Source organism: Pieris napi, chromosome 8 (genome assembly GCF_905475465.1).
Source record: "Pieris napi chromosome 8, ilPieNapi1.2, whole genome shotgun sequence".
Lineage (NCBI taxonomy): Eukaryota > Metazoa > Arthropoda > Insecta > Lepidoptera > Pieridae > Pieris > Pieris napi.
Window position 1 is genome coordinate 3,481,935 of NC_062241.1, and position 27,251 is coordinate 3,509,185.

The 27,251-nt window shown below is 32.2% G+C and overlaps 2 protein-coding genes and 1 long non-coding RNA gene across 5 annotated transcripts in view; 1 reads left to right on the plus strand and 2 right to left on the minus strand.

Annotated features, from left to right (window-relative positions):
* Positions 1-771: 771 nt before the first annotated feature.
* LOC125051815 lies at positions 772-11,558 on the minus strand. The gene is made up of 3 exons (XR_007117354.1): positions 11,512-11,558; positions 7,693-7,763; positions 772-882 (listed from the first exon to the last, which is right to left on the minus strand). It is a non-coding gene; the product is annotated as an uncharacterized LOC125051815 (long non-coding RNA).
* Positions 11,559-22,586: 11,028 nt separating this feature from the next.
* LOC125051797 (paired box protein Pax-6-like) overlaps positions 22,587-27,251 on the plus strand; it is a 45,443-nt gene continuing 40,778 nt past the window's right edge. For all 3 annotated transcript variants that reach the window (XM_047652353.1, XM_047652354.1, XM_047652355.1), the window contains exon 1: positions 22,587-22,920. The gene's annotated coding sequence lies outside the window, so the exon portion shown is untranslated. The remainder of the gene's footprint in view (positions 22,921-27,251) is intronic.
* On the minus strand, positions 22,850-25,819 carry LOC125051796 (putative mediator of RNA polymerase II transcription subunit 26). Its single transcript, XM_047652352.1, has 3 exons — positions 25,550-25,819; positions 23,494-24,959; positions 22,850-22,987 (listed from the first exon to the last, which is right to left on the minus strand). The coding sequence occupies exons 1-3, from the start codon at positions 25,686-25,688 to the stop codon at positions 22,958-22,960; spliced, it is 1,635 nt and encodes a 544-aa protein (XP_047508308.1). The 5' UTR covers positions 25,689-25,819; the 3' UTR covers positions 22,850-22,957.

The window sequence follows — 27,251 nt, forward strand, 5'->3', positions numbered from 1 at the left end:
ATATAAGAAAAAGCTTTAAATGTCTGAGGTTAATAAATAATTACACTAACTAAATAACATTGAATTATAAGTAAATTAAGCAATCAGTCATAGTATTAGTTGTGTTTCGTATCTCGTTTTTCCCGTTCGGATTCAAAAACGACCTGTTCTGGTTCACTTCTCTCTTCACTGGAAATTGCTAGAAAAATAAAGATAATTATTGCCTTTAGCGAATAGACAAGGATCGGAGGTTGAAGGAAGTATGTGGTGGTTGTAAAAGTATCAGGGGTCGTTTAAACGATGACGTGTTCCGTTCGATTGTGATTGGTTAACAGCATCTCTAGTCTATGCGTTGACAACTGACATGATGCATCACGTTATAGTTCGTTCAATCACAGTCGAACGCAAATCGAGAGTTTTTTGTAAATTCTCACTACGCAGGTATTTTTCAAATCTCCTATTATTTGATAAAGTGGTGTCTGTGTGTGTCAATAAATCATTCACACGATATTTATAAAATCGCTAGACTAGATTAAAGACCTTTTTACCTAATAAATATTTTTATCTTACAATACTGTCACGTAGACTGGTCACGATGAATGGTTATTATACATTATCGAGCGATCAGTCCAGTGACTTCATATCGGATTTATATCAAATGAGGTCTGTTTTTATCTCTCCATTTATATCATATTAACTTACTATCATCTTCACTCCTAAATCCTCTACCAAGCCTAGGCCCGAACCACATTCCAGTACTATCCGTGCTCTCACGTTCTCTCTTCACAAATCCATGACTTCTACCAAACAGAATCTCCTCCAATTTCGCAGGGGATATTTGGATTGGGTACGACCTACCCACGCGGGGAAATGCGTAAAGTTGCCGTTTCTCTAAGTCTTGATCTAAAAAAAATATTATTAAAATTTACATAAGTACATAAAGACACATCCAAAGCCAAGCACATTACTACGTTACATATATAAAGTTAAATTAATTAATTTGTAGTCATGTGAAATTTCTTGAAATTCGAAAAATAAAAATTATTTGGTCCCTGATTGTTAACTTCTTGTTAAAATTATGTCTTAGTGTTTACTGCGTTTAATATCAAAATATTTCACCTAACAAATCATGTATAGGTATCTGCCAGGTCTGATGAGATGACCGTCCAACCCTTGGAAATGGAAATAGGTTTAAAACTCCGTCACGGCGTAGTTTCGTTCCGCTATCTATAAAAAAAATCTTATGTATGCGCTGGAAATCTAACCCCGTGATTTACGTCATAGATGTTAAGCAAGCCACGTTAGGACATTCTTAGCCACAGGATAACGTCGGATTTCGTGTCCCTATCCATAGAATGTGTTCCTTTAACGCTCACTTCTTCAAAGTTGATATGTTTTCGGCGCTTGCCTTTAAAAATCGATTGTATATGTATTATAAAATCGATGTGTTTACTTTTGTGACCATTATTGTTATTTCTTTATATTTAATTGTGTTACTGATACTTTAATAAAAAATCTTATCTGTGAAACCCTACCTTAATAATAAGGACCTATACGAACTTGTAAATAAATGTTTTTTTTACATATTTGTAATTTATATGTCATGTTGTATTGAAATAAATGTCTAATGCGCCGTTTTTACTAAGTTTAACGAAATGGTACTTCAATTGAGAGAGAAGCAACCTAAAACTTCGGATAGTCCGCGCAAATAATGTATGGAAATCCTCATTTATCATATACCCATCTTGTTAATTGTTTACCCTTCTGTCCCAAGATAACACCTGGTATTGTAGGACAATCTGGAATTGGTTGGCTCCCTTAAAGATAGATGTATATATTATTTCGTTATCATTTGTTTTTTCTAATAGGCAGGTCGGCGATCGGCCTTCTGTGCCTGATACACGCCTACTTACCACGAACCATACCAATGTATTTCATTCGCACATCGATAGAAAGTCCATTGGTGCATAAGAGAATCGAACGAACTACCTCAAGCATGTGAGTCGTTGCTACAACAAGATGAAGCCACTTGGCCAACAACGCTTTCAGCATCCAAATCAATTAAGGATGTAAAACAACAACTTTAACAACGTCATGGGACGCCTAGCAGATGTGAAACATCGACATTATTTTGTAAAAGTAATATGCAGAAAAGAACAGATTGTGATAGGAACTAAATATGTTATAATGACAAAATAAAATATTACGATTTTTTTTCCAGATAAAGTCATTTATTGAATAAACATTTATTTTCATTAAATACAAAAATTTACGAATTTAATTCAAATCGTGATTACTTAATTCTTTTAATCAGTGACTTCGAAATACACACACCGTACACATTACTGCATATAGACTGTATATATATACCATCATATAGCGTGGCGTCGCGTCGCCACGCCAGAAATCGGTTTTACGTGCGGCTATAGATGTTTCACATCAAAACACGTTCTTAAGTTTTGTCGATCTTTATTACGAACTTTGTATTTATGTAATGGTTATTTATAACTCGATGTTACATTTGATTATAATGTACTATAATTACTTTACTCCGAGAAATAGTGAAGCGAATATTTTAATCATCTCTCAGGCTTCCGTTTTATTTTTATTTGCTCCGCCGTTTTTATTAAATACTCGAGGGAATTACAAATGGCCCGCGGCAGTCTATTTAATTATTATGTTAATATTCTAACGAATTTACTAACACCGTCAGTATTTGTTCCTTTTCGAAATATCAATTACCTTATACAATTATTTACATTCCTTTGTAACTAGTTTTTGCCTGTGACTTCGTTCGCTGCTACTGCTATATGCTGTCCTGCCTTGCGATTCTGTAACTCACTTTTCGAACTTAAGGAGGGAGCTTGTAGTTTATTGTTTATCAGAATTTGAGCGCGACCGCCGCTGCGAAAACCGCTGTGCGAGTTCGAAAAGTGAGTTACAGAATCGCAAGGCTGTTACGGTATAGTTATATAGGTGATGTTTTTAAAGAAGCGTACTTATTTAAGTTTTGATTTATACAATTCAAGCAATCTTCTCACCATCCACCAATTGTTAATCCTTTTTTATACTTTAACAACGCACTTCTGGAAAGGCGTGGGAAGGACCTAGTTTGTATTATATCTCAATGTAAAACTAAATTCTCACACCGCCAACTTTCTTATCTATCAAGTCAGCTATACAATAAACATAATAGGATCCTTAATATTTACCCGAAGTTATTACGAATATACTAAATTAAAACAAAACTTACAAAGGCTTTGTGCACTATGAAGAAACTGATTTACTAGTTCAAGCATAATTTAATCATTTTTAATTTCTCAATGCACTTACACTCTTTTACACTAGCACTATCCAACTTCCATCCATCCCTTCCCTAACATTAAGACAGTTATTCGCTTCTAGTGTGTACAAACATCTCAACCAGGTAAACCTGTATCTTTATTTTAGTAATAAGACTCAGCTTTCTATTTTTCTTTATATAGTATTTTGGTAACAATTGTTAAGTTACAATTTCATTAAACCGTTGGAAGAACGGAGTACCCTGATATACAACTCTCCCTAGACTTAGTTCAGGGGTTCCAATATCTGGTAAAACTATGTAACTTGTTATTGAATAAAGAAATTTGGAATTTTGTGTTATTTTGGGCAGCATTTAGGATAGTCGAAAGTCCAAAATGATTTAATCATATAGGTAACACAATGTACACTTATGAACGTCAAAAAAAGAAATGTATATGAAATGCTTCTAACTTTACATGTAGTGCCAGTTCTCAAATCAAAGGCGTCGAACTCTCCGCCACTCTTTTTAATCGCCATGTTTTTTTTACACAACGTTTATAAGGAGCTGCAACCATTACACCATATTCCACATGACATCTTAAGTAATTAATAATAATAACATAAATTAAAAGACTTGTCCTCCATCATATAGATAGTTGACGATAATGAACGTCCATACAAACTTTCATTCCGTTATCTGACCGCTTTAATCGCTTTTTTAAAGGTAACCTATGTCCTTTACCAAGACCAACTCTATTAATATACCAAATTTAATTAAAATCTGTGATGGTTAACGCGTAAATATACTATTTATAAAGACTATATTTAGTAAGTAAATAGCTATATAACTATGAGTTCGACAAGTATTAACCTAACGTCGAATAATCGAATGAAGAATCTTATAGCCATACTAACAAATATTAAGCACAGATCGTATGTTAGCGCCAAGATAGAAATCTAAAATATCAAGATTTTCCTCACCATTAACCACTAAAAGGTAATTCTGTAAAGACAATCACAGGTATGTAATGGACTAAGTTGCGAGGTGTTTATAAGTTAGCGATAAAATTCATATCTTATTATGTCTTTGATCGCAAAATTAATAACTTTATGATGATACTATTGTTTCACTAACAAATCTCTGAAATGTCAGTCGCTCTTCCAAAATCTTCTTTGCAAGGTTATTTTCATGTTGCTGTTAGAAGGGTTTTTATATATTGTATCAACTAAACTATATATATATATATATATATATATATATATATAACTATATATACTTTGAAGTACGAGGGTGGTTCTTACGGAGAGAAAAATAAAAAAAAATTGAGTGAAAAAGTCTAAAAACAACACTTTTCTATATTCCCATATAAAATATTCGTAATAATATTTAAAGGCAATTTGAACTTTAATACCATATCATAAAGTTCAAGTGTTAGTGGAGGGGTTCCGGGAAGGTAAATTTTTATTTTTTGACATAATGTATTTGTTGTCTTATCAACTTTCTTTTTTTATCTTACTAGCCAGACCGGTGTCCCGAATAGCAGAATAAATATTAAAAAAAAATAAAGAATCGACTGTTAGCGGTACGATGTTCGCCAGGCCAGCTAGTTATGTATAAGCTCCTATTCAATCTTTAAACGAACTAATAAAACGAGAAAATTCAGTGGCGCTACAACCTTTTCAGGTCTGGTCCTAAGATTTCTGTATCTGTTTCATGATCATGATTGTCAATCTAATAGGAAAGTAGGTGATCAGTCTCCTGTGCCTGACACATCCGTCTACTTTTTGTGTCAAAAGCAAGCCGTTTTCCTCAAGTTGCTTTCCTTTCCCTTTACCGTTCGATCGAATGTTAAATACGCACATAGACAAAAAGTCCATTGGTGCCGGGGATCGAACCTTCGACCTCAGGGATGAGAATCGCTTGCTGAAACCACTAAGTCAAGACTACGCAACTTTGAACATTAAATAAATTTAATTCAAGGCTGTATTTATTATACACATATCAACAGTTAATTTCAACTACAATGGCTTAGTTAGAGCGTTTCAACCGAATTGTTGAATATAATTTGCAACCGGCTATGCCCCAGAGAATATAAGCAAGATATTGTGGTTTTAAGGATTGTTTTAAGCGTTTTGGTTCTCTATTATTACCTAATGCAATACATGCAATAGTTGCTTATGATTATGGTAATCTACCAGAGTAATGCTGGTGGCGATGAATTGCTAAGAAGATCCTTTGTATTATAGAAACAATAATTCAGTGGCGCTACAACATATAGGTAACTCTATATATTATCGTTTTTTTAGCAAAGACATCAGCCTTTTGTGGCTGAAGGAAAATTTTATCTTCTCTCATAATGTGTAATTGCACAAATAGAAAGACAAAATCCATTGGGGCTCAGCCGTGATTCGAACCCTCCTCAACACATCCTTAGGATTGAGAGTCGCACGATGGAGCCACCAAGCCACATTGTAATTAGAAAATAATAGCTATGTTAATATATCATTCGAATCTGAAAGAGGTTGTAGCGCCACTAATTTTTTTTATACTTTTCAAGTTACCTCACAATCACAAGGGCAGATGACAAGATAGTGATTAAAATGCATTTGGTATTGAAAATAATAACTTAAGACTAAAGTTGCAATACATTTGTTGTATGCGAAAATATTAGCAGGCTAACAATTTATCGCTTTCACTTGTAATTTGTAAGCTATTGTAGATAAGTTATCAATATGGGGGAACAGGTAACTGGTAATTAAACTAGAGACAGTAAAGTGCAGGGTATGTTACTAACAAAGTTATATCCACTTCCGCCGGATATTATTTTACACTTGCTAAGAACTCGTGGATTCTAATATCAAATTTTCATCTTTAAGGATGTAGTTTTTTTATATTTGTTTTAACACACCTTGGAGTGCTAGCCTTATTAATCTTTAATTGAAAATATTTTGTAAGAAGTTTGTTTCAAGTAAAACGATTTAAGGATATCACAAGAACAGATAAAATCCAAGACAGTATTAGTTTTGTTCAATAGCTGCGTTATAAATAGCTTGGATTTTCAATTCTTCACGTAATCATCATCATCGTAATTTAATTCGTTAAGAAATAGCATAGGTACCTCAAAAGATCATAATTATTTAATAAAATAAAAAATAAAATTAGGAAAATTAATTCATCATAATTTACGTTTAAACAATTTACTTAAAAACAAATTTTGCAAGCTCTTACAACAGCTTAAACATATAAAAACCCAAATAACATTATTTATATGGAGAGATTATCTATATAGAGAGATTATCTATATAGAGAGATAAAATCACGTAAATATCAGTTAAATTAAATTTAAAACAGTTAATGCGTGCCTGCTATAAAGCAATTAAAAGTTTATTTTTATTTTGTTATTTTAAAACAAAAGACAACAGAGGTTGTCTTTTGTTTTAGGATCAAGTCGTTAGCAATAAATAATTAATCAGTGAGAATATAATCCTAAGGATTAAATTGTTATCTCTACACGAGCTTTGCACTCATACTGTGGTATGCTTTAAGCTGTATGAATTTCTTAATCATATCTAAGTCTTTTAAACTAAATGTGTTATTTTGTATTATTTGTTAATTAAACCACCGTGTTATTAGTGGTTAAAAGTGAATATTAAAGTCGGTTGTGTTACACGTAGAGCCTTTTGTGCCTGACCCATGACATCGATTTTTGGGTCTAAGGCTGGCTCGTTTTCTCACGATATTAACCTTAGTGACGTGCGACTCTCAAGTCGTAGGTTCGTTTAAGGAAATCGCGCTGTTGTCACGTTGTTTGTCCGCTATGGACTCCTAAACTACCGAACCGATATCAATCAAATTTGCACACCGTGTGTAGTTTGATTCAACTTAAAAGATAGGATAGCTTTCATCTCAATTTATACCCGCAATATTATTTTATTGCAAAATATTTGTTTATTATTTGATAGTCACAATTCTAAGAGGTGGCGCTGTGTTAAAAGTAACAACGTTTCATATAAGCTACAATTTAATGGCATAACCACCAAAAAAACATGGTGGTCCCCATGACTGGTGTTCTCCTACCGTTCCCCTTGAATAGTTTACTACTATGTAATATAACAAAAACCTTAGCTACAGCAACGCTTGGCCGGTCTGCTAGTTTATTATAAATATTAATCCCGCGTTCGTCTATGACTTGAAGCATTCAGCGTGTGTAGGTGTAACTCACACACTCAATGTTCCAATAAAATAAACTATAGTAGTAGAAACAATTTATTCCACACAATGTTCAGACTAAAAGACCTTAATTTTATTGATTTTTGCAGTCATAATGTGTCATTCATAAATCTGAATGGGGAAAATTTATGATGCAATTTTGGTAATTATGATTCATATAATGATTTAATCAATAGTTGGAAAATAGAAAATGGACTTACGAGATGACCCTGCAATCACGGTGGCTATCAGGAACATTGTAATAATTATTCTCGGTGTGGACTGCATTTTCCTGTAAAAAATATACATTATAATATGCGCTGAAAGTTCTTTGTATATTTATTATCATGGCATCCTACTTATATGATAAACGCGAAAGTTTGTAAGTATGGATGGATGTTTGTTACTCTTTCACGTAAAACTACTGAATGGATTTTAATCATGTTGATTATACAAAAATATAGCTTATACATCGGCGTGTGTAGCTACTAAACAGGTAGGCTAAGTAAAAAAATCATAAAACTAAATCCACGGGGACAGCTAGTATATAATAAAATAATATATATATAGAACAGGATTAACATATATTATTGTATATTTTGTTCTAATTATTTTCATACAATGGTGCTACACCCGTAGCACCCGCGCCCGTAGCAACCACAAAGTATAGCAAATTCTAAACCAAAACGAACACTAAAATGTAAATTCGTACCAAGTACTTTATAAATTTTTAACCATTCAAAGACCTCACCTCAAAAACTTTTTACCCTTGAATTTATAATATTTTTGAATGATATTGAATGTACAGACTAAATACGTCAGATTTTGGTTCTCAAATATGTCGTTTGTCGTTCCACAAGTTTTTCTTAGGTAAGGTAGTAAGTAAGTAGCGTCATAAAAAGACACAAAAATTACATTCGCATCCTAAAATCACTTACCCTTAAGGCCTGTATTCACTTTAAATAGTGCGAGTGCAAGTGTTTAGTAATTGAGAATGTTTAGTGCATGTAGTGTCCAATTCGGTTTTGGTGGTACTGTAAAGTAAATTCAGCTGTCAGTCGATCAGCAAGTTTGGACGAACATCGAGAAGCGCGCTTGCAATTGGAAAAAGTACTGAAAGAAGTATTCCAAGATAAGAGTATAAAAGTAAGTTTTGGAAGCTGAAATTGCAAGACCAAGAAAAGTATGGGTTCGAAAATGGATTAATAGAAGACCCATTCAGTGCGAAAACTACCAACTCTTTAATGAATTGGCTGCTGAAGATACGACGGAATATTACTTTGCTCTCAGGTTGACCGAAGAATACTGCTAAGTTTTTTGGCAGGCACGCTGCGAGTAAAGGGGAAGGGAGTGACGTGCTACTCGCAGTTCACTCGCAAAAAAATACAACACTCTTCTAATCATGTTACTACGCAGACAACGAATCACCTGCACTAATCAGTCGCTGTCCACACTTGTTTTCTTCTAATCACTAATCAAAGTGAATAAGGCCTGTATATTGTCAAAATATATTTTTAATAATTTGGAGCTAGGATATGAAAACTAGCAACTTAGTAAGTCAAATTAATTTTTATAATATATAAAGTTTCTACGTAAACTGGTTTGGTTTAGTGTAATAGTAAATTATTTATTATTAAAAAATCGCCTTTGCATTGTCACCTAGTGAAATAATAAGCTTATAAATACCGCTACTCTTCGTAGCACAGCCCGAAGCTAGTCAAAAGATATTAACTATTCTAACGGATGTGAGTGTAATTTTATTTGGAGAAGAGACTTTTGGGCCGTGGGGTTCAAGTACACAGGCGCTTTAATTAAAGATTAAAGTTGGCGCCTGGTAGATACCGATGACCAGAGCTGGTGCTTTTCTCGCTCAACGAATTAGTATCGCAATACAGCGAGGAAATGCTGCCAGCGTTAAAAGTACACAGTACTATGGACCAAACTTTTTAAATTTGTTTAAATTTTCTCTTTATTAATTTGTATTATTACTATGTAGGTTTAGAAAATTTAAAATACTGTGTTGGAAATAAATATTATCAAATTTATTTAACTCGTTTGTTCAAATTAGATACTGTTACATCAAATTTACTTAGTGTTTTAATTCTTCTTAAATCAACCGCGTTTTTTTTAAAATTAAATAATGTTTAAATTAAAAAAAAAAATTAAATCGTGACTAAACAACTTATGAAGTCAAACATAGAGAAGATTTAAGCTCACTGTATCATTGTAATTGGGTAAATGGGCATGCTAAATGAATAAATGAGGATTTTAATCATTTTGTAGGGATTCTGTTAGCGTTATGAATTAGTAAGCGCGCTGGGCCGTAGTTAATCCCTTCGACCGGAGGTCAAAATCATAAAATTAAGTCACTAAAATTTTGATTTGCCCTCTTGAGGTATGCTTAGACGGATTCATTATTCCGGGTTAATTCGATTAAACAATAAACATATAATTTTATAGTTGAAGCTAAACAATAGTCATCAGAAGTATTTAAAAACGCATGATTGAAGGACGAATTCATCCTTTGCATGATTCTGGTATGGGAATAAATTGCATTGGTTCTTACTCAAAAATATATTGATTAATACTGAGTATTTTTGCTTGTTCAGCCTTGCGATTCTGTAACTCACTTTTCGAACTCTCACAGCGGTTTTCGCAGCGGCGGTCGCGCTCGAATCAATCGTAAAGCAGTCATTTTACGATAGGATTCTGATAAGGAGGGAGCTTGTAGTTTATTGTTTATCAGAATGCCAAATTGGCATTGGCGAAAACCGCTGTGAGAGTTCGAAAAGTAAGTTACAGAATCGCAAGGCAGTTCAGTAATTTAACTATACTATATATGTAACTCCGTATAACTTTTCGACAAATGATATTAATAACAGGCGAAAGAAATGATATAAATGTCGCTTATAAAACAAAAAACTATCAACCAATACGACACTTTAACTATTATAAGAATTTATGTTAGTAGATGTAAATTTAGAGCTTTTATAAGTAATCCAATACGAATCAATAAAAATGGTTTATAAAAGCATAGTGAGAAAATCCATCTCTGAAATATTCAAGATCATTGAAAGACGTATAAAGGATTCGTAAAAAATAATCTTCTACGAATTAAACCCATACAAACGTTATACCTTATTAGGAATTTTGTCAAAATATCTGTATTATGATGACATGACTTATATTATGTATATGTTAACGTAAAATTACCGTTAGATTGTAATCTATCTCGCGAGATTATAAACTGTCGAAAGATTGTGAACCTCAGCGTACTGCTTACAATTTAACGTATTATTATTCGGTAGATTGTACTACACTAACTTAGTTATCATTCAAACTTCTTTGGTCAATTACAGATTAATTTTACTTTCCAACAATTTCATATAACTACCGAATAATAATACGTTAATTTGTAAGCAGTTCGTTGAGGTTCACAATCTTTATATACAGAGATTCCTGTTTACAACTGTTAGGTAGTATAAAACAGACAAAGAAATTATTCAAGGACTAACATAATCCCGTAAATATTCACGCAAATATTTGCTAAAAATTAAAGCATTGATCACGTTTATATTGTTATAAATTTATTTCTTTTTAAAGAATATATGTGATGAAACTTTTTATAAATATTCTCATACAAATATGTTTTTTCTCGTATATTAATTAGAAATAACTAAACGCAACACATATGAAATGGCCAGAAAATATAATAAATTAGCACCATCATCCCCTTATAATATTCAAGCAATTCGCTAATAAATTACACTAAGCCTTGATCGCGTTTATCATAATTTCATTATTTATTTTAATTTAAATAATAATTTAAAATATATACGTGATTAATTAATTACTATTCGAAAATATTGTATTTCTCGTATAGATCAGAAATAACTAAACGAAACACGAGTTTTTAATATCGACACTATTTTTTACTTATGTCTGTTATATTCGAATAAATTTATTGCGTTCTAATTCTTAATCCAAATGTAACAAAAGCACAGTAAAATCAAGTTTGCTATAAATGTAAAAATACTTACGTTTCTTTCACAACTTTTCACTACTGTGAACAAGTTATCTCTGTCCCCTACCTGTTGCCACTGAATACTGTTTGCTCCTGTAGGACCTTTATATAGTACGCAACGCCCGCGCTTCGATGTATCTCAAACTGTTGATTATCCTATATGAAACACTTATTTTTTTTATTTTTTATTTATTTACACTTCGTTGCAAAAAAACAAAGAATGAAACACAATACAAAAAAATTATAAGGGATGCAACGGGCGGCCTTATCGCTAATAAGCGATCTCTTCCAGGCAACCCTAGTTAAAAAGAAAAACTTATTAGCATTAGGATTCAAATTAACAGGTTATTTTACAATAAAAAAAATCAGTGGCGCTTCAACCTCTTTAGGCCTCAGATTTCTGAATCTGTTTCAAGATCATTTTTTAAATCTAATAGGCTAGTCGGTGATCAGCATCCAGTGCCTGACATACACCGTCGACGTTTTGGGTCTAAGACATGTCGGTTTTCTCACGATGTTTTAAAACATCTTAATGAAATTCGTGTGAGCAAAAAAATGTATAAGAAGAGAGTGTATGTCTACCTTTACGATTGTTTCGTAGCTGTCACGTAGCTGTATTATATATATCTCGTTGCTGTCCTGTGGAGGATTAAACAGCTATTAAGAATGATGTTTATCTAAACTTAAAAAAAACTAAGCACCCTCTTCATTGTGTATGACTCTAGATTTTTTTTTTTCTTAGAGGTTTCTCTATAATAGATTTTTACAGCACGATTTCTTTTAGTAGCGTTGAAATCTGTTATTTATGTACCTTTATCTCATATTTGGTATCTTACCTTGAATGAATCAGTCGAGACTGAAGACTTGTTTTACAGTGACCAATCAAAATTTTTTACAAGTAAACCAATTAATCTATATTAAAGTCATTTAAATTTCGAACAATAGTAAAGACATATATTATCAGATTATATTTCCCCATTAATCTATTTTCTTGGATGGAAATTTATCCGTTATTTGGATGTGAAATTTGGGAACCACTGATCACTGTATCTGAGCATCACGTCCGCGGTTTTACTTAATTCATTTCCACAGCATCCGTTATTTTCAGTTCAGCCTTTTAAGTAGCTGATATTAGGTTTTATAATCTCTTTTCTTAATTATGCATTTATAAAAATAAAATCTTTTGTTGTTTAATATCTTTATATAATACATATAAATAAAAACTGTGCTTAGTTCCGGTGTAAGTTATTAAAATACAGATCGAATTAAAAACCTCTTTTACACGCTTTATATTAGCTTCACCTGTATGTATATATGTGTGTATGTATGTATGTGTGTGTGTATGTATGTATGTATGTATGTATGTATGTAACCGACTCCTTCGGACTCGATTTTGACCCACATTAAACGGACAGATTTAATTCAAACTTTGTACACTTATAAAAAATCAGCGACAATATAATAATTTCATAGGTTTATATCGAAAAATAATGAATTTTTTTTTAAGTCCACAAAGCAATACGATTAAATTGAGACAACACGCATTGCTGCTAGGACTAAATAAAAAAATCTGTGCCATATTTTTCGTCTATCGAGCAATCCACGCTTTTTCACAATAATACCAGTATTTTTTGTTCATTACCATTTTCAGCCTAAATTAGGAATTATTTTTCACTTTTTAGTTTGATGTGCTTTAAAAGCGTGATTTTTAGTTTTTTTAAACTATATTTATTTATCTTCACCTTATATATATAATGTAGTTCGTAGTTATACGTATTCTAAGTATCACTAACACTCTCTCCACTGGCGACACAAAATGTGTTCGCCATTCGCCGTCGCAATCGCCTTCGCAATTAGAATCTTTTTAGTATTATTATTCTAAGAATACCAGCCCATTAAAGTATTTCCGAACCAATTTGACTTAGGGTCCTTCAAGAAAATGAGCGAACCAATTCTTATAAGGTCGGTATCGCACTCGCGAGCCTTTGGCATCCCGTTTGTCTCTTTTATATAAAAGAAACATCACAACAAAAACAATACTCCAATTAAAATAGATCATATTTTTAATTAAAGTCGCTTTTTATATTATTTTTCAAGACTTCAAATTTCTGATTTGGATTTTGTTCTGAAATGAATATTAGAAGGTGCATTGTTATTTGCTAATGTTACAAACTTCAAAAATACATACGTGATGACGAAATAATATCTTAAATGTGCATCGTTTACATATTATGTAAAACTTTCCAAAAAGACGAATATTAAATAAAAAGATTTTAATGCGCTGATTGTGAGCGTGTGTGCGTATTTTTATTTAATTTTATACAGAGCAGAGTTATTTGGTGCATTCGTATATGTATGTATTTATTTAAATGGAGGCGTTATTCAAATTTAAAAAATCTATTTTTTGTAATTTGCAGCCCCAAAACATGGTATGTTTTATGTTTATTAAATAAATAATAAGTGTACTAATACTTAATAAATAAATACTAATAAATAATACTTGGCAAGCCCAAGTTCTCCGGAACGTCTGAAGTCTGCGATTCCATTTAAAATTACGTCGAATACCTACTTTGGGTATTAAAATCGGTAAAAACTAAACAACAGCTTGCAGAACACATACCTGTATGTTTGCTCCATTTTATATTCAAGGTGTTAATTAAAACCAACAAACTTTGATTAAACAGTAATTCGTAGACGTTCTTTCTAAGCTCAGCAATTTACATAATTCAGCTAATCCATGATTACCTTAATGAATTTCTTACTGTGTTAATGTTTGCTTGATTAAATCAAGAAAATTAAGACATAAAAAAAACTTTAATAGAAAAAATACTTCGAAATACTCGCGTTAAGTTCGTAATAGTTTCTTTTAATAATTATTTAAATTTAATAAGGGATATAAGTGAGTGGTTTAGTGTGCGCCTCTCAACTCTCAGGTCATCTTCGGATCCCCGCTGTGAAATTTACGGAAATAGTGAATTATATAAGAAACTAATGATTTTTAAAATTCTATGTAGCCAGTTAATATATGTGATACGGTGACGGAAAACCGTGTCATCTTTGTATGTTTTAAGCAAAATTATCGACTTTTGTCAGACACAGGTGGCTGATTAAGTCTAAAATATAAATGTATCAAAAGCGATCTGCTCCGTGTTTCTGTAAGGGGGACTTCATTAGTAAAAATAAATTAAAAAATGTGTTTATTCTTTTGACAAAAATTAATTATAATGTGTCAGATTGGGAAAACTTTTAATTAGAAAAATAAATAAATCAGTGGCGCTACAACCTCTTTAGGTCTTGGCCTCAGATTTCTGAATCTGTTACATGATCTTTTTTTTAAATCTAATAGGCACGTACGTGATCCGCCTACAGTGCCTGACACACGCCGTCGACTTTTTGGATCTAAGACATGTCGGTTTCCTCACGATGTTTTCCTTCACCGTTCGAGCAAATGTTAAATGCGCACATAGAAAGAAAGTCCATTGATGCACAGCCGGGGCTCGAACCTACGGCCTCAGGTATGAGAGTCGCACGCTGAAGCCAACTGAGGCCGACACTGCTCAAGTAAAAAATACCTGTTATAATAAAAAAATACTTTACGTGATATTATAGTGATATTGAGTACGTTATTGTTTTTTTATATCTATATAAAAATTAAACTGTACTGTACCCTAGTTTATAAACGTAAGAATCTTAATCTTGAGGCCCTGTATTCGAATCCTGGCGACAAATGAATTTTTTATTCAATATGCTTAATTCGCACTTATGGATTTTTGTCGAACGGTGTTATAACCGAAAGACTGGCTCATGATATTTGAGTTATATAAATAAAATACTTAACAATAATACCCAAGTGCTAATAGTGAACTAAACGAGTCAATGCAATAATCGTATTAAAAAGAAAATTTCAGCTTACACCCACCTACTTAATGTTCGATAAAAATATTTTACACAGACATTTAACACTTTGTTAAACTTACAATAGAATCGAACATATTCAATTTGATATTTTCTATACATCTTCGAAGTCCTTGTATAAAATTCGAATTCTACTTGACGTAGTTCTTAAGTTTGAGGTTAATATAGTCACGTAAGGCACTCACTCACAATTTGCGAGGAGTTACGATATACATTATTCATTGTGTGTATCTAAACAATCTGTTAGCCTCCTCCGTTAATGACAATATGTGACTATTTTTTATGTTTCTCGATTCGCATAGAATCAATAGTTCGCTTTTTTTATCTGTACTTTTACAGGGTCACTTTTAGCACGAATAATACTCATATTTATATATATATATAATTCTACTGCTATATGTCACTAAACTCATCTTAAACCGCTGGACCGATTTGAATATTTTTTGATATATAGGCGCTATAGGCGCGTTATGAAAAATTTATGAGAGTGAAATTTTACGATGCGCGCGCATCGTGACACAAAATTAACAGAATGAAGTTGCCCACGGAAGATGCTACGGCATTGGACATAATTTAATAATAAATATTTATTTATTTAATTTTTCAAATGTAAACTGAACTTTTATTGACTATAATGACTCCTTTTCCAGTCTTTGATTATTTAATTGTAATTAATTATTTGCATGCAATCAAAAACTACTTTTAATAATGCCAAAGAAGTATAACTTCTTACGCGCGTACATAAGTCCACACGCACCCTTTTTTTTGTATGCGTGTGTGTGGCGCCCTGGATGGTTTGGATTCACAAATCAGGCCGGTAGGTGGCGCTGCGGTATCTAGGTTATTTATCTATACTGCAACTAAACAGCTGATTTTTCAGGCGAGTCTTGGATAGCTTAACTGGTCTCTTGGCACGTAACCAAACGAGCTGGGTTCGATTCCCAGTCTGAAACGTCCGAATTATTTTTCGTTTGCCGAAAAAGATTTCCGAATAATGCTATTATTAATTGTCTTTCATTTCATACTTTGTTTAATATCCTAATATCAAGATTCAGGACAACCTCTGTCAGGTCCGCTAGCAGCTATATAAAAGTCTGGTTTATATAACGTAATTAATAAATAGTCTTGGCTACAAAACATCCGAGGGTGGCCAGTCAGTGGAGTATTAGTTTAGATTGGCAATGAAGAGATTACCAGTGTGAGATGTCATAATAGGACATCGTGCAGACACATTAATGTTTCATTCAAAATTTTTTCAGACGAGTAGGTGATCGACCTTCGATTCCTCTTCTATGGACGACCGCGAAGGGCGCGCCCGCCGAGTTATTGAAGTGGAAGCGTACATTCAAGAGGTTGGAATCCGTCGTTTAGATTGGCCAGCTCGAAGTCCTGATCTCAATCCAATTGAGCATGAGAATGTTTGTAAAGTAAGATCAGTGCAACCTGCTCCACAAAATATCGAGGAGATAAAAAGAATGGGATATACGTCCCGTATTTCTGAAATTGTTATAAAGATCGTGGAAAGCATGCCCAGAAGTCAGAAGGATTGTCTAGGTGTGATCCTGGCATAAGGACGTCACACTCGTTTTTATTATATATTAGGTTTTTACAATGTAAAAACATAACTACTTTATTTAATTTAATTTCTTTAAACTAACTTAAAAAAAGTAAAAAAACGTATTTTCTTTATTTCCGATCACTTCTGATTGTCTGGTCGTAAACTTCGGCTTTAAAAAAATTATTAAAAAATTGCCAGAATTTACTTCATGCGTATTAATTTACACGATTATAGGTATATTGACGTCGTCGTACGTACCTAAGGCCACTAAATTTAATTTTATTGACTGAAACTGAACTGAAATCGACCTTAGAACGAAAATTTAGTCTAGCCTAACATATATTATCAAAATTATATGCCAACGATTAGGGCAAAAAGTATGATAATGATATTAATCAAAAAATTATTTTCGTTATACATTTTTGGTTCATTGCGTGCGTATTATTAAAAACCACGCCATCTATGATATGTAATGAGAACTACATTACCCTGTTTTCAGTGAGATCTAAGCACGCAAACTTACTTTAGAAGAAATGAGTTTACTGCCCTCTAGCAGCAATTCTTGTAATCAAGTACAGCAAGTCGAGATACTAGGTAATAAGTAACTTTATTACTGTTTTATTTTATTTTACAATTAAGAATAGATGGCGCTTATATCATTTTTATTACCTTTTAATAGTTTTATATTATACATAGACTATGTTTTTGATTCTTTTCTATCGAAAATATATTCAAAATTTGTTTATCGTATTTTATATTTAAGTCTTAATTTAACTTAATTATTATGCCTGTTGTGTTCGTTTTGAAGTTTTTCTTTATTATTTTTGGGTTTTTGTGAGCAACATTACCTATGTTTTAAATAATCCATGTTAACAAAAATACATGTAATCCCAGTATTAATGGTAGTCCCACCCATATTAATATAAGTTTTCTAATGTAATGCATAAACTTTAGGTAAGGTTTTATAATACCATTGATTTATGTATGGCAATCAAGGTTTATAATAATTTACATAAAACATTCAGAGAGATTTTAGAAATCGATGTAATGTACTACTGTTGGAAAAATTATGCTATAAATGATTATTTGCGTGAAACAATATAATTAATATTAATAAAATAATGTAAGAATCGACTATAATGTTATAACTCATAATGTGGTTGTATCTTCTATTCTACCTTTTAAGACAAATTTCTCTAGATTGTACCACCAAATCATTTTCGTACCTTATTCTTGCTAATAAATTATTGTTTTTATAAAACAAGGCCAATAAGGGTTTTCTTTGGTTAGCGGAAGTATACCATAATAATTTTATTTCAATGGATATAAAACGGAAATTTGTCAAATTATTTTTTGTATAAGAGATTGTAAAGTACTCGAAACGAAAATAATATAATCAGTAATACATTCTCGTTAACGAAGTTTTATTTTAAAAAAATGCATAGCCAATTACGTGGACAGATAATGGTTTTCCTAGACACAGAATGCTGATCACCTACTTGCCTATTAGAAAAAAACAAATGATACAGCAGATACAGAAATCTTAAGACCAGCCGGCCCTGCGATTCTGTAACTCACTTTTCGAACTCACACAGCGGTTTTCGCATCGGCGGTCGCTCTCAAATCAGTCGTGAAGCAGTCATTTTATGATTTGGCATTCTGATAAACAATAAACTACAAGCACCCACCTTTTCAGACCTAAAAGTTGTAGCGCCGCTCTTTGAATGTTTTAGTATGTGCGTATTAAAATTAATTACTAGTTAAATATACAACCTCGGTTCGTTTCGGTCACACACTATAGGTAAATCTTGTTAGAATTAGGTCTTTAGAAATGTGTAAATACTAAAAAAAATAACCAAAGAATATCAAAGTTGTCTTGCTTGTCATCAGCAAAAGTGCGTGCGTACAAAGTACACGTCATGTGAAACTTCTGTGGCAAACTAATTTTTAACTCTTATTCATATTTATACAAATCTAAAACTTTAGGTTTCCGAGACTTATAGGGAGGGAAAAAGGAAGATATGTTAGGAATTTTATTGTCATTAAAATATTAAAAGTATCGAAAATTAATACAATATTTATTTTTTTTAATTCATTTCTTCGATAATAAAAACACGTGTCATTTTAATTTACAATTCGTCATTTGAGATTTCAATAAATAATTTTGCATAAAATATAGAATGGTAATATTTCATAAATTCTCTTTACGAAATTTTAATTTTTAAAATAGAATTTCCATAAGGTAATTCGCACTTCTCACTCTTTCTCAAAGCTGTCTCCCTTTTCTTCGACAAAGACGCTGCACATCTTCGTGACGTTCAGTAAAGTTTCACTTCAAAAATTTGTTGAACATATAAGAAAACGAGTAATGCTGCAAAATTTTAGGTCTATTATATGTGCCTGAGACACGCCGTTCAACTTTTTGGATGTAAGGCATGTTGTTTCCTCACTTTCACGATGTTTTTCTGCACGAGTGAGTGTTTAATAAGCACAAGGAAAGCAAAGTCTATTGGTATCTATGGCATGGCATGGCGTGGTATTATTGGCAGAGGTTTCTACGAGCTCAGGGATGAGAGGTGCACGCTGAAGCTAGGCCAACACGGCTTTGCTGTTATTATTATTAGAGCTCTAATAATTAAGCAATACAAAAATTAGTTAGTTATTAGTAGTAGGAGTATTTTAGTAATTGTAATTTGTAGTGTTGTGTTAGTATAAGTTGTCAAAAATTAAGTTTATTTGATTAGTTGTATACCCCTAGAATATGGTAGATAAATTTATATATATGATATATTTTTATTTTATTTTCATTTCTCTTTTTTCTCTCTGATTTTTCTCATTGCAATGTTCATATCTAGTGTCTTGTTTTGGATGATAGGGTTTTTACGTTTTAATAGTTGTGACGTGGAGCGCTTTTTTTATTTATATTATTGACCTCTTCTTCGTTTTTCATATGCAATGGAGTGTGGTGGTCGCTTTTCCAACGGGGACCAGCCGAAGGGGACTATTAACTCTTCTGCTATCGAAATACCATTTTTTTTTTGTTAATTTTGAAACGTTTTACATAATTTTTACTAGTTACAAATCAAACATTAATCTCGTTAATATACCGACAAGGTTCTAGGTAATCTTTACAAAGCTTTTTAATTATTAAATTATTAATAGCATTTTCTTGTAACTTTACTATTTTGTGATAGACTTTTAATAGAGTGAAATGACACAGATTTAATTTCTATGATATGAAGATAGATTGAAAACTATTGCATTAGATAGGTATTCTAATACCTGCGCATGCGCTGAAACGCATAATCTATAATGAGGCATACTTAATTACCGTAATTTGCATAATAATTGCAGTTGTAGGAAGTGTGCTCAGTGGTTGCATCGTGGAGTCAATTCGAGATAATGCATTCATTGTATAGTTATGTACTTATGTATATAATCAACCCTATTCATCGCGAGAAAATAACGTTTATTTTATATTTTTCTTTGATCTTAGATATACATATAGGTATATTCCTTGATATTTTATAGTATGTTTCTTATTTGACGTAGTATACTACAGTATATATACTAAACAACCTGATTATCTATAAAAAAAGATCCTTTGGCGTAGAAATGTTAGCAGGAAAGTTAGGAGTTGTACTCAGGAGCTTGCCATTCCCCAGCATTGGATGGCATCATTTCATGGGAGTTTTAAATACGAAATGTTGGAATAATATCCCGTGGAACACGTCTAACACTCCACAGCATAATGCTGAGACAGGGCTAGTTATTACATATTTATGACATTTGTGTCAAAACTTAATACAAAGTTTAAAAACAGATCAAAGAGATCGGACCTCATACTACAGCTATTTCTAAAGGCTGTTATAAATATATGACAACCAGGCAAACATTTTTTATTTCTAAAAAAAAGACATCAAATATAACGAAGCTAGAAATAGTTTTTATTGGTAAATTCAATTGTCATTTTTAGTATTTTTCTTTTCATGTTATTAATGTTTCCCACAAATATTTCAAGACTACGATTAGCCAAATCGATCCAGTCATTATCGAGTTTTAGCGAGACGAGAGAAAACGTTTTAGGAATTTCGTTATAGGTACCTATATCTTTTTCAATCGTTATCGAAGTATAAACATAAATATTACTAACACATTCACAGATCTAATATTCACACTGAATATTTCATTTCAATTCACAATTTTAATTAAATCAATTTAATTCAGTATTTTCTTTATCTGCCGAAGTCATGTCCACCTAGAAGAAGAATGGTGAGGTTTTCCTAGGTTTTAAATGAATTTTCTTACCAAACAAACGTTTTATAGAACTATGCGAAATACTCAAGTTTTCGATATAAATTTAATCATATGTTTAATTTATATTAATTAGTTTCTAGTAGTTAATTTTGTTTTTAAGTATATTACTGTAATTAATGTCGACGCTTCGGTGGACGGAGATTTGTGACCATTTTGTTTATAACACAACACAACCCGTCACAAATTTCTGTGTACGTTTAAAAAAAATGTTAAGCTAGATGTAGTTTCTAATCAACTAAAGCGGAAGTGCTTTTTAAGTGAAGTTTTCAGTTATAATTATAACTTAGAAAAGTGCCCAGTACATTTATTATTATTTTTGAAATACGTATTAATTATTTTAAAATTAAACAAATCAATAAACACAACTGTTATGATGATCGTTGTTTGATTATTGAAAGTTGTTCTTAGACAAACTTAGTACTGTAAATTAACTAAGTCGTAATTGTTTATTCAGTCCTGCCGTTTTAAAGTTAGGCACTTTTGCAACGCACAGAGTGCATCAGAATACCGTTGCCAAAACGTAAATTCCAATTTCAAAAGAAAACAAAAGGGAAGCGTTTGACGCCAAAAATTTCAACCGCTTGATTGGCTGAAAATCGTCCGAGCTCACGTGCTATTGGTCACAGATAATATTTGTGTGACTAACGGTTATGCGGGGGAGATAAACCAAAATGCGACCGCAGATGTTGACAGAACATTTTATTTAATTAGACAAAGGAAATCCAATCCTATTGTCTCAACGAAAAAGTTCAATTTTGCAATATAATTCTGGACTAAGGATTAATAAACTTAGGATTTTTTTCTTATTTGTCCGGGATTATTGCTGTTGTAATATTATCATGAATAATATATACTGAAATCTTAAATTGCTGGATGTACCTATACATATATTTCCAATTTTTATTTAAAGATTTACACATATCGATTTCCAATTAGATGCAAATTACTAAAAATGTTGCATTTGTTTTTCAGGTGTTTGTATTTGTAATGGTCAGTCTTACAATATTGCTAAAGTTATGTAAAACTTCAGACATTCGAGGTTATAACCAAGTCCAATCTATTGATTTTATTGAAATTAAACCTGGCGCTAAAGACGCAAATGAAACACGTCATTAACAAAACCAACCCCTTATTTCACAAAATAATTTTATTATAATAGATAATTTAAAACTGTCCAACTTCGCCCCACCACTTGGGAATAAAAGAGAAATGGGCGGAGCGTAAATAAAACAGAAACCTTCTAAATATACAAGCGTCCTTTTCGCGCAAGTGAGCAGTCCTAAGTACTGAGCGCTCGACAATGGGAGTTAGTGGAGTGCTGTTGTCTCTTTCACTTATGGCTCCACCAAATAGAGCTATCTCAACATCAGCCCTTCATTTCTATAAAGGTATAAGCGGACGGCAGGGTCATAGTTCCACGTGAGATTGTGTTTTGTAATCAGTGAAGTGCCGCCTTTATTCTGTAGCAGAAGTACAATGTTCGCGCGTTTGACACTTTAACATTTGTTTGGCGCGAACACGATTTTGATACGCCCGTTTTTAGTGTTGCTCATAGTGAAATGTTTTGCAGTTAAAAATTACAACAGTTATTGCAAGGGCAATAACTAGGATTTTTTTCTCTCAAAGTTCTATAAGGTAAGAACAGAAAAAAATCATGTAATATTTCTTTATATCAGGGCCCTCCCATAAATACAAGTGGTCTCTGAAATATAAAAGTGATTCGTTTATTTGATAGAAAAAAACAAAATAAATATATTTTAGCAATTATTATATCATGTTATAAGTCTGATATAACATAAAGTAAGTCCGTTTACTAATTATTTATAAACGCGCCAACTTAATAAATAAGCCAAATATGTAAGCTACATAAGAATAATTTAAACGTCAAATTGGTATCCAAAAATATAAATGTATTATCCCATTATATTGTATAATTTATTTTTCTTTTATATATCTTGAATTAATAAGCTTCACTGCAAATGGCATGAACAATCGCAAGAAATATGATATCAACCAAATCTTTGTTATCAAAGAAATGCATTGATTTTTTAACACAGGTTGTAACGGATTCTAAATGTTTGTGATATCACTTCAATAAAAAAAGCATTATTACCTTATAATAAAGCCGCTAATCATAGATTTTTATATAGACTTTAAATCAAGCCCGACGGCAACATAAACTAATATTGTAATTAAAAAGTAACTTACTCCCAACGTTGACCTTCTGGTTTTGGTCGTACTTTTTGTGGTAGCCCTCTTAAACGTTCTTCTACGCCACGGCGTTCTTATAGTAGAAGTTTCCGAGGTAACTTTTCGTTTCGGGACCCTTTTTGAGGTTTCTGTAGTACTCGTGTTTGTGGACGTAATTAAATTACTGCTATTAGTCAATCCTGGAGTGTCGTTAGTAAAAGTAAAACTTTCATTTATTACTTTTGTAATTGCTTTAGTCACAACTGTGATGTATGTATCTAGTTTTGTATTTTCTGTGTTATTTATCTCTGGTTTCAATAGTTTTGTTATTACTGATTCTGTAGTTTTCTCTGATAAATCGGTGATAGTCACGTCACTATGGTTTTGATATACTTGTGTGTAAATTGTACTAAGAACTTCAATAGTTATATTGTTCGTTTTATATGTATTATTGAATAATGGCATATGTGTGTCAGTGACGTTATGAATTTTACTTGGACTCGTTGAATTTATGATGGAACTTCCACTCGGTAATGATGTTGTATCTATCTCAGGACTTGTTAAAATAGTGACATTGAGGTTATAAGTTTCATTTCTTTCAATTTTCGTACTGGGATAATCTGTTATCATATTTACTCCATCTTTAATTTGATTTTCATTTGTCTTATTAGGATTACTCATATCTTCCTTGTCTTGAAGTTTTGTTATATTAATCGGTATAGAATCAACAGATGTTACATCTTTGTTTAGTTTCTGTTGTTCCTTGAGTAGGTGTGAAGCATTTTGATGTTTTGTATCATTTATTTGAGGGTCTATGATTGAAGTCATATTAATAGGGTTTACAGTGTTGTTTTTGTATGTCTTTGAAGTTCCAGACATATTGCTATAATTTTCTATTTCAGTATAGGTGTAGTTCATTGGTAATGTTCGCAAAAACATTAAATCTTCTATGCTAACTGTAGTAAGACTCGTCTCTTCGGTAGGCGAATCTAGTTTCATTGCAGTCGTAGAAGAGTTCAAAATATTTGTAGTTTCCAACAACTTCTCAGCCGTTGCTTTAGTTGAAGTAATTGGATTGCTAGCATTCTCCTCTTTCAATGATGATGTAAAGGATGACCTTATTAGATTCGTTGTGACTTTCAAAACATTCGTGGCATTATTTAATATAGTTGAGGAGTTCATGTGAAGGCGTGTATTAGGTTTTTTAGTTGTGAAAAATACGTCAACAAAATTCAATGTTGTTTTTTTATGCTTCTGAACCCTCTTAGTTAATGCCTCTTTAAATTCTTCTAAAGTCAAATAGGCGTTAGGCATTTTTGATTCAACTGGATTGTTTATGTAAATAAAGGGACTCCCAGACCTTACTTTCCCTTTGATCATTAGATTATGCAGTTTGTATCCATTCACTTCTTTTAACTTTTTAACGTGTATCTCAAATAGTTGATTCTGATCGAATTGTCGCCGTAGTATGACCAAATCACCATCTGTGAAAGTTTTTTAGGATCTTAATAATCATCCAGTTGTGTATAACCCTATATTGCCTCAGATTGCAACCCTTCCTCGTATGATTTTCTATTTATCGACTAATATAAGTCTGATCTTCTGTGCCTGTCATAAATTTTCTGGTTTGAGATATGCAAGTTTCCTCACGATGTTTGACTTCACCGTAGGAGCAAGTTCTCAGTGCGCACATAGAAGGGAAATTACATTAGTGCACAGCCGATATTCGAACGCACGACCAACACTGCGCCTTTATAAGATCTTACAATTTCTTACTAGTTAAACTATTTTTTTTTTAAATGACAGTTATTAAATATGTAAAGCGTGGGTTGAATAATTAACACGTATTAGAGTAACAATATACCCTTGTTTATGAATACAGAGAAAAATCGTATACAAGGCAGAACACGTTGGACCGACAATCTCCTGAAAGAATGTTACTTGACATCCAAATGATTTTAATTTTTACCGTCGCCGCAGTTCATTTATGATTCAAATATCAATGAAACATGTAGGAATGCGCCCATTGCCTTATGGGATTCCATCAAATAATATAATGTTTTCTAAAACATACCTCGATTTATAGCTTCCATGTATTTATTATATAAGTCGTTAATTATGGAATCCGATAGATCTTGCGCTTCATTAGAACCAATAATTTCTTTAATAACTAATAAAATCAATACAATATTAATCCTATTTACTAATTCCATTTCACCTGTTCTCACAAACTACATTTTTTAATAATTTGTGAGTTTCTAGTTGAATGCATGGATGGATTTTAATTTCACTATCGTAAATTTTTCCAATAGCATTATAAGAGAATATAACTCAGAATTCTTGACAGACAAATACAATTTTTGCTATGATAAATATTGTCACTTAATGTCAAATCAACTGATACTTGTCACAATGACATGTTTACGATTTTTTTAGTTTTTTTTACTCTATGTTCTATGGAAATTTTTGGTGTCATTATTAAACTAATATAAAATATTAAAATCTAATCTAATTTAATTTAAAAAACCCATCTCCTTACAATTCAAGTGTATATATATTTTTTTGAAGTACATTCATATTCCCGCGTAACTCCAGCGTCTATGGGTCATAGAATAAGGATCAATGAACACTATGATTTTTGTCATTAGATTTTTATTCTAAAAATTGCCGAAAGATATTACTTTTATTTTAGTTTTATAAATTCATAAACAAACTTATCAATTCTTGCATAATTATATAATTCATTACCTTATAAATACATGAATTCGATTTTAAACTGATGACATTTTATTCAGTTATAAAAAATTACATACATCTAAACATATTAAATTATAAATGACAAAGCTTACGCCCTTATGAATCACCCAAGTCCGGAAGAACGGATCTGTATTGAATCAGAGATATTAAAATGGAATAATATTCCTCCTTCTTAAGTACTTACATTTTATAAAAAGGCTCTAACCTTTTTTAGCTCTGGGTCACTGTATCTGTTTCGTAATATTTTTTTCTAATAGCCAAGTAGGTGACCAGCATTTTGTGCCTGAAGTAAGTCAGACTCTCTCTCTTTAATCGGCAGCTCATGTCTAAGCGTCCTGATTCGCATCTATCTGTTTTCACCGGTTTCAGTCCAGCGACTTTTGTGACAGCGTACAGTTTTGAGGATAAGTCTCACTTAAGCGGTCCATCAAGTCATACTAGGGAGTGTTAAATGTGCATATAAAGTTCATTGGTGCAATTCGATCCAACGTCCTCAGAGATGAGAGTCGCACGGCGCCACTATGCGTTATGTCGTACGGTATACTGTAGGGTGCTTCTGCAGTGGTTCAATCCATATTTGTGCTGCAGAAGCGGGCTGATAGGGGTATTTGTTGTGTTTCCCCAAGGGAGTCGGTACGGAATAAGCATAAGGAATTAAATATTAAGACACTATCTGGTCAATATATTTATGAAGCCTTGTTACCTTCATCAGTATAATACTCGAGACAGAACTAATATAAGCGTACGACCAACCAGGCTCCAGAAGATAAACCACACCTTATATGGAAATTGTATTCTTTTTTACAACAAGCTCCCATGCCAATATTAGAGAATTATCACTAAATAAATTCAAAGCTCTCGTTAAACGTAAATTAATCAATACAGCTTTATATAAATTTCACGAATATTTAAATGATCCTAATCCTTGGGATTGATTTGCTCCAGTTCAAACAATTTGTATGACTCAAAACTTAGCTATTAAAAAGAGTGGCGGAGTTTCTTGCCAGTTCTTCTTGCCC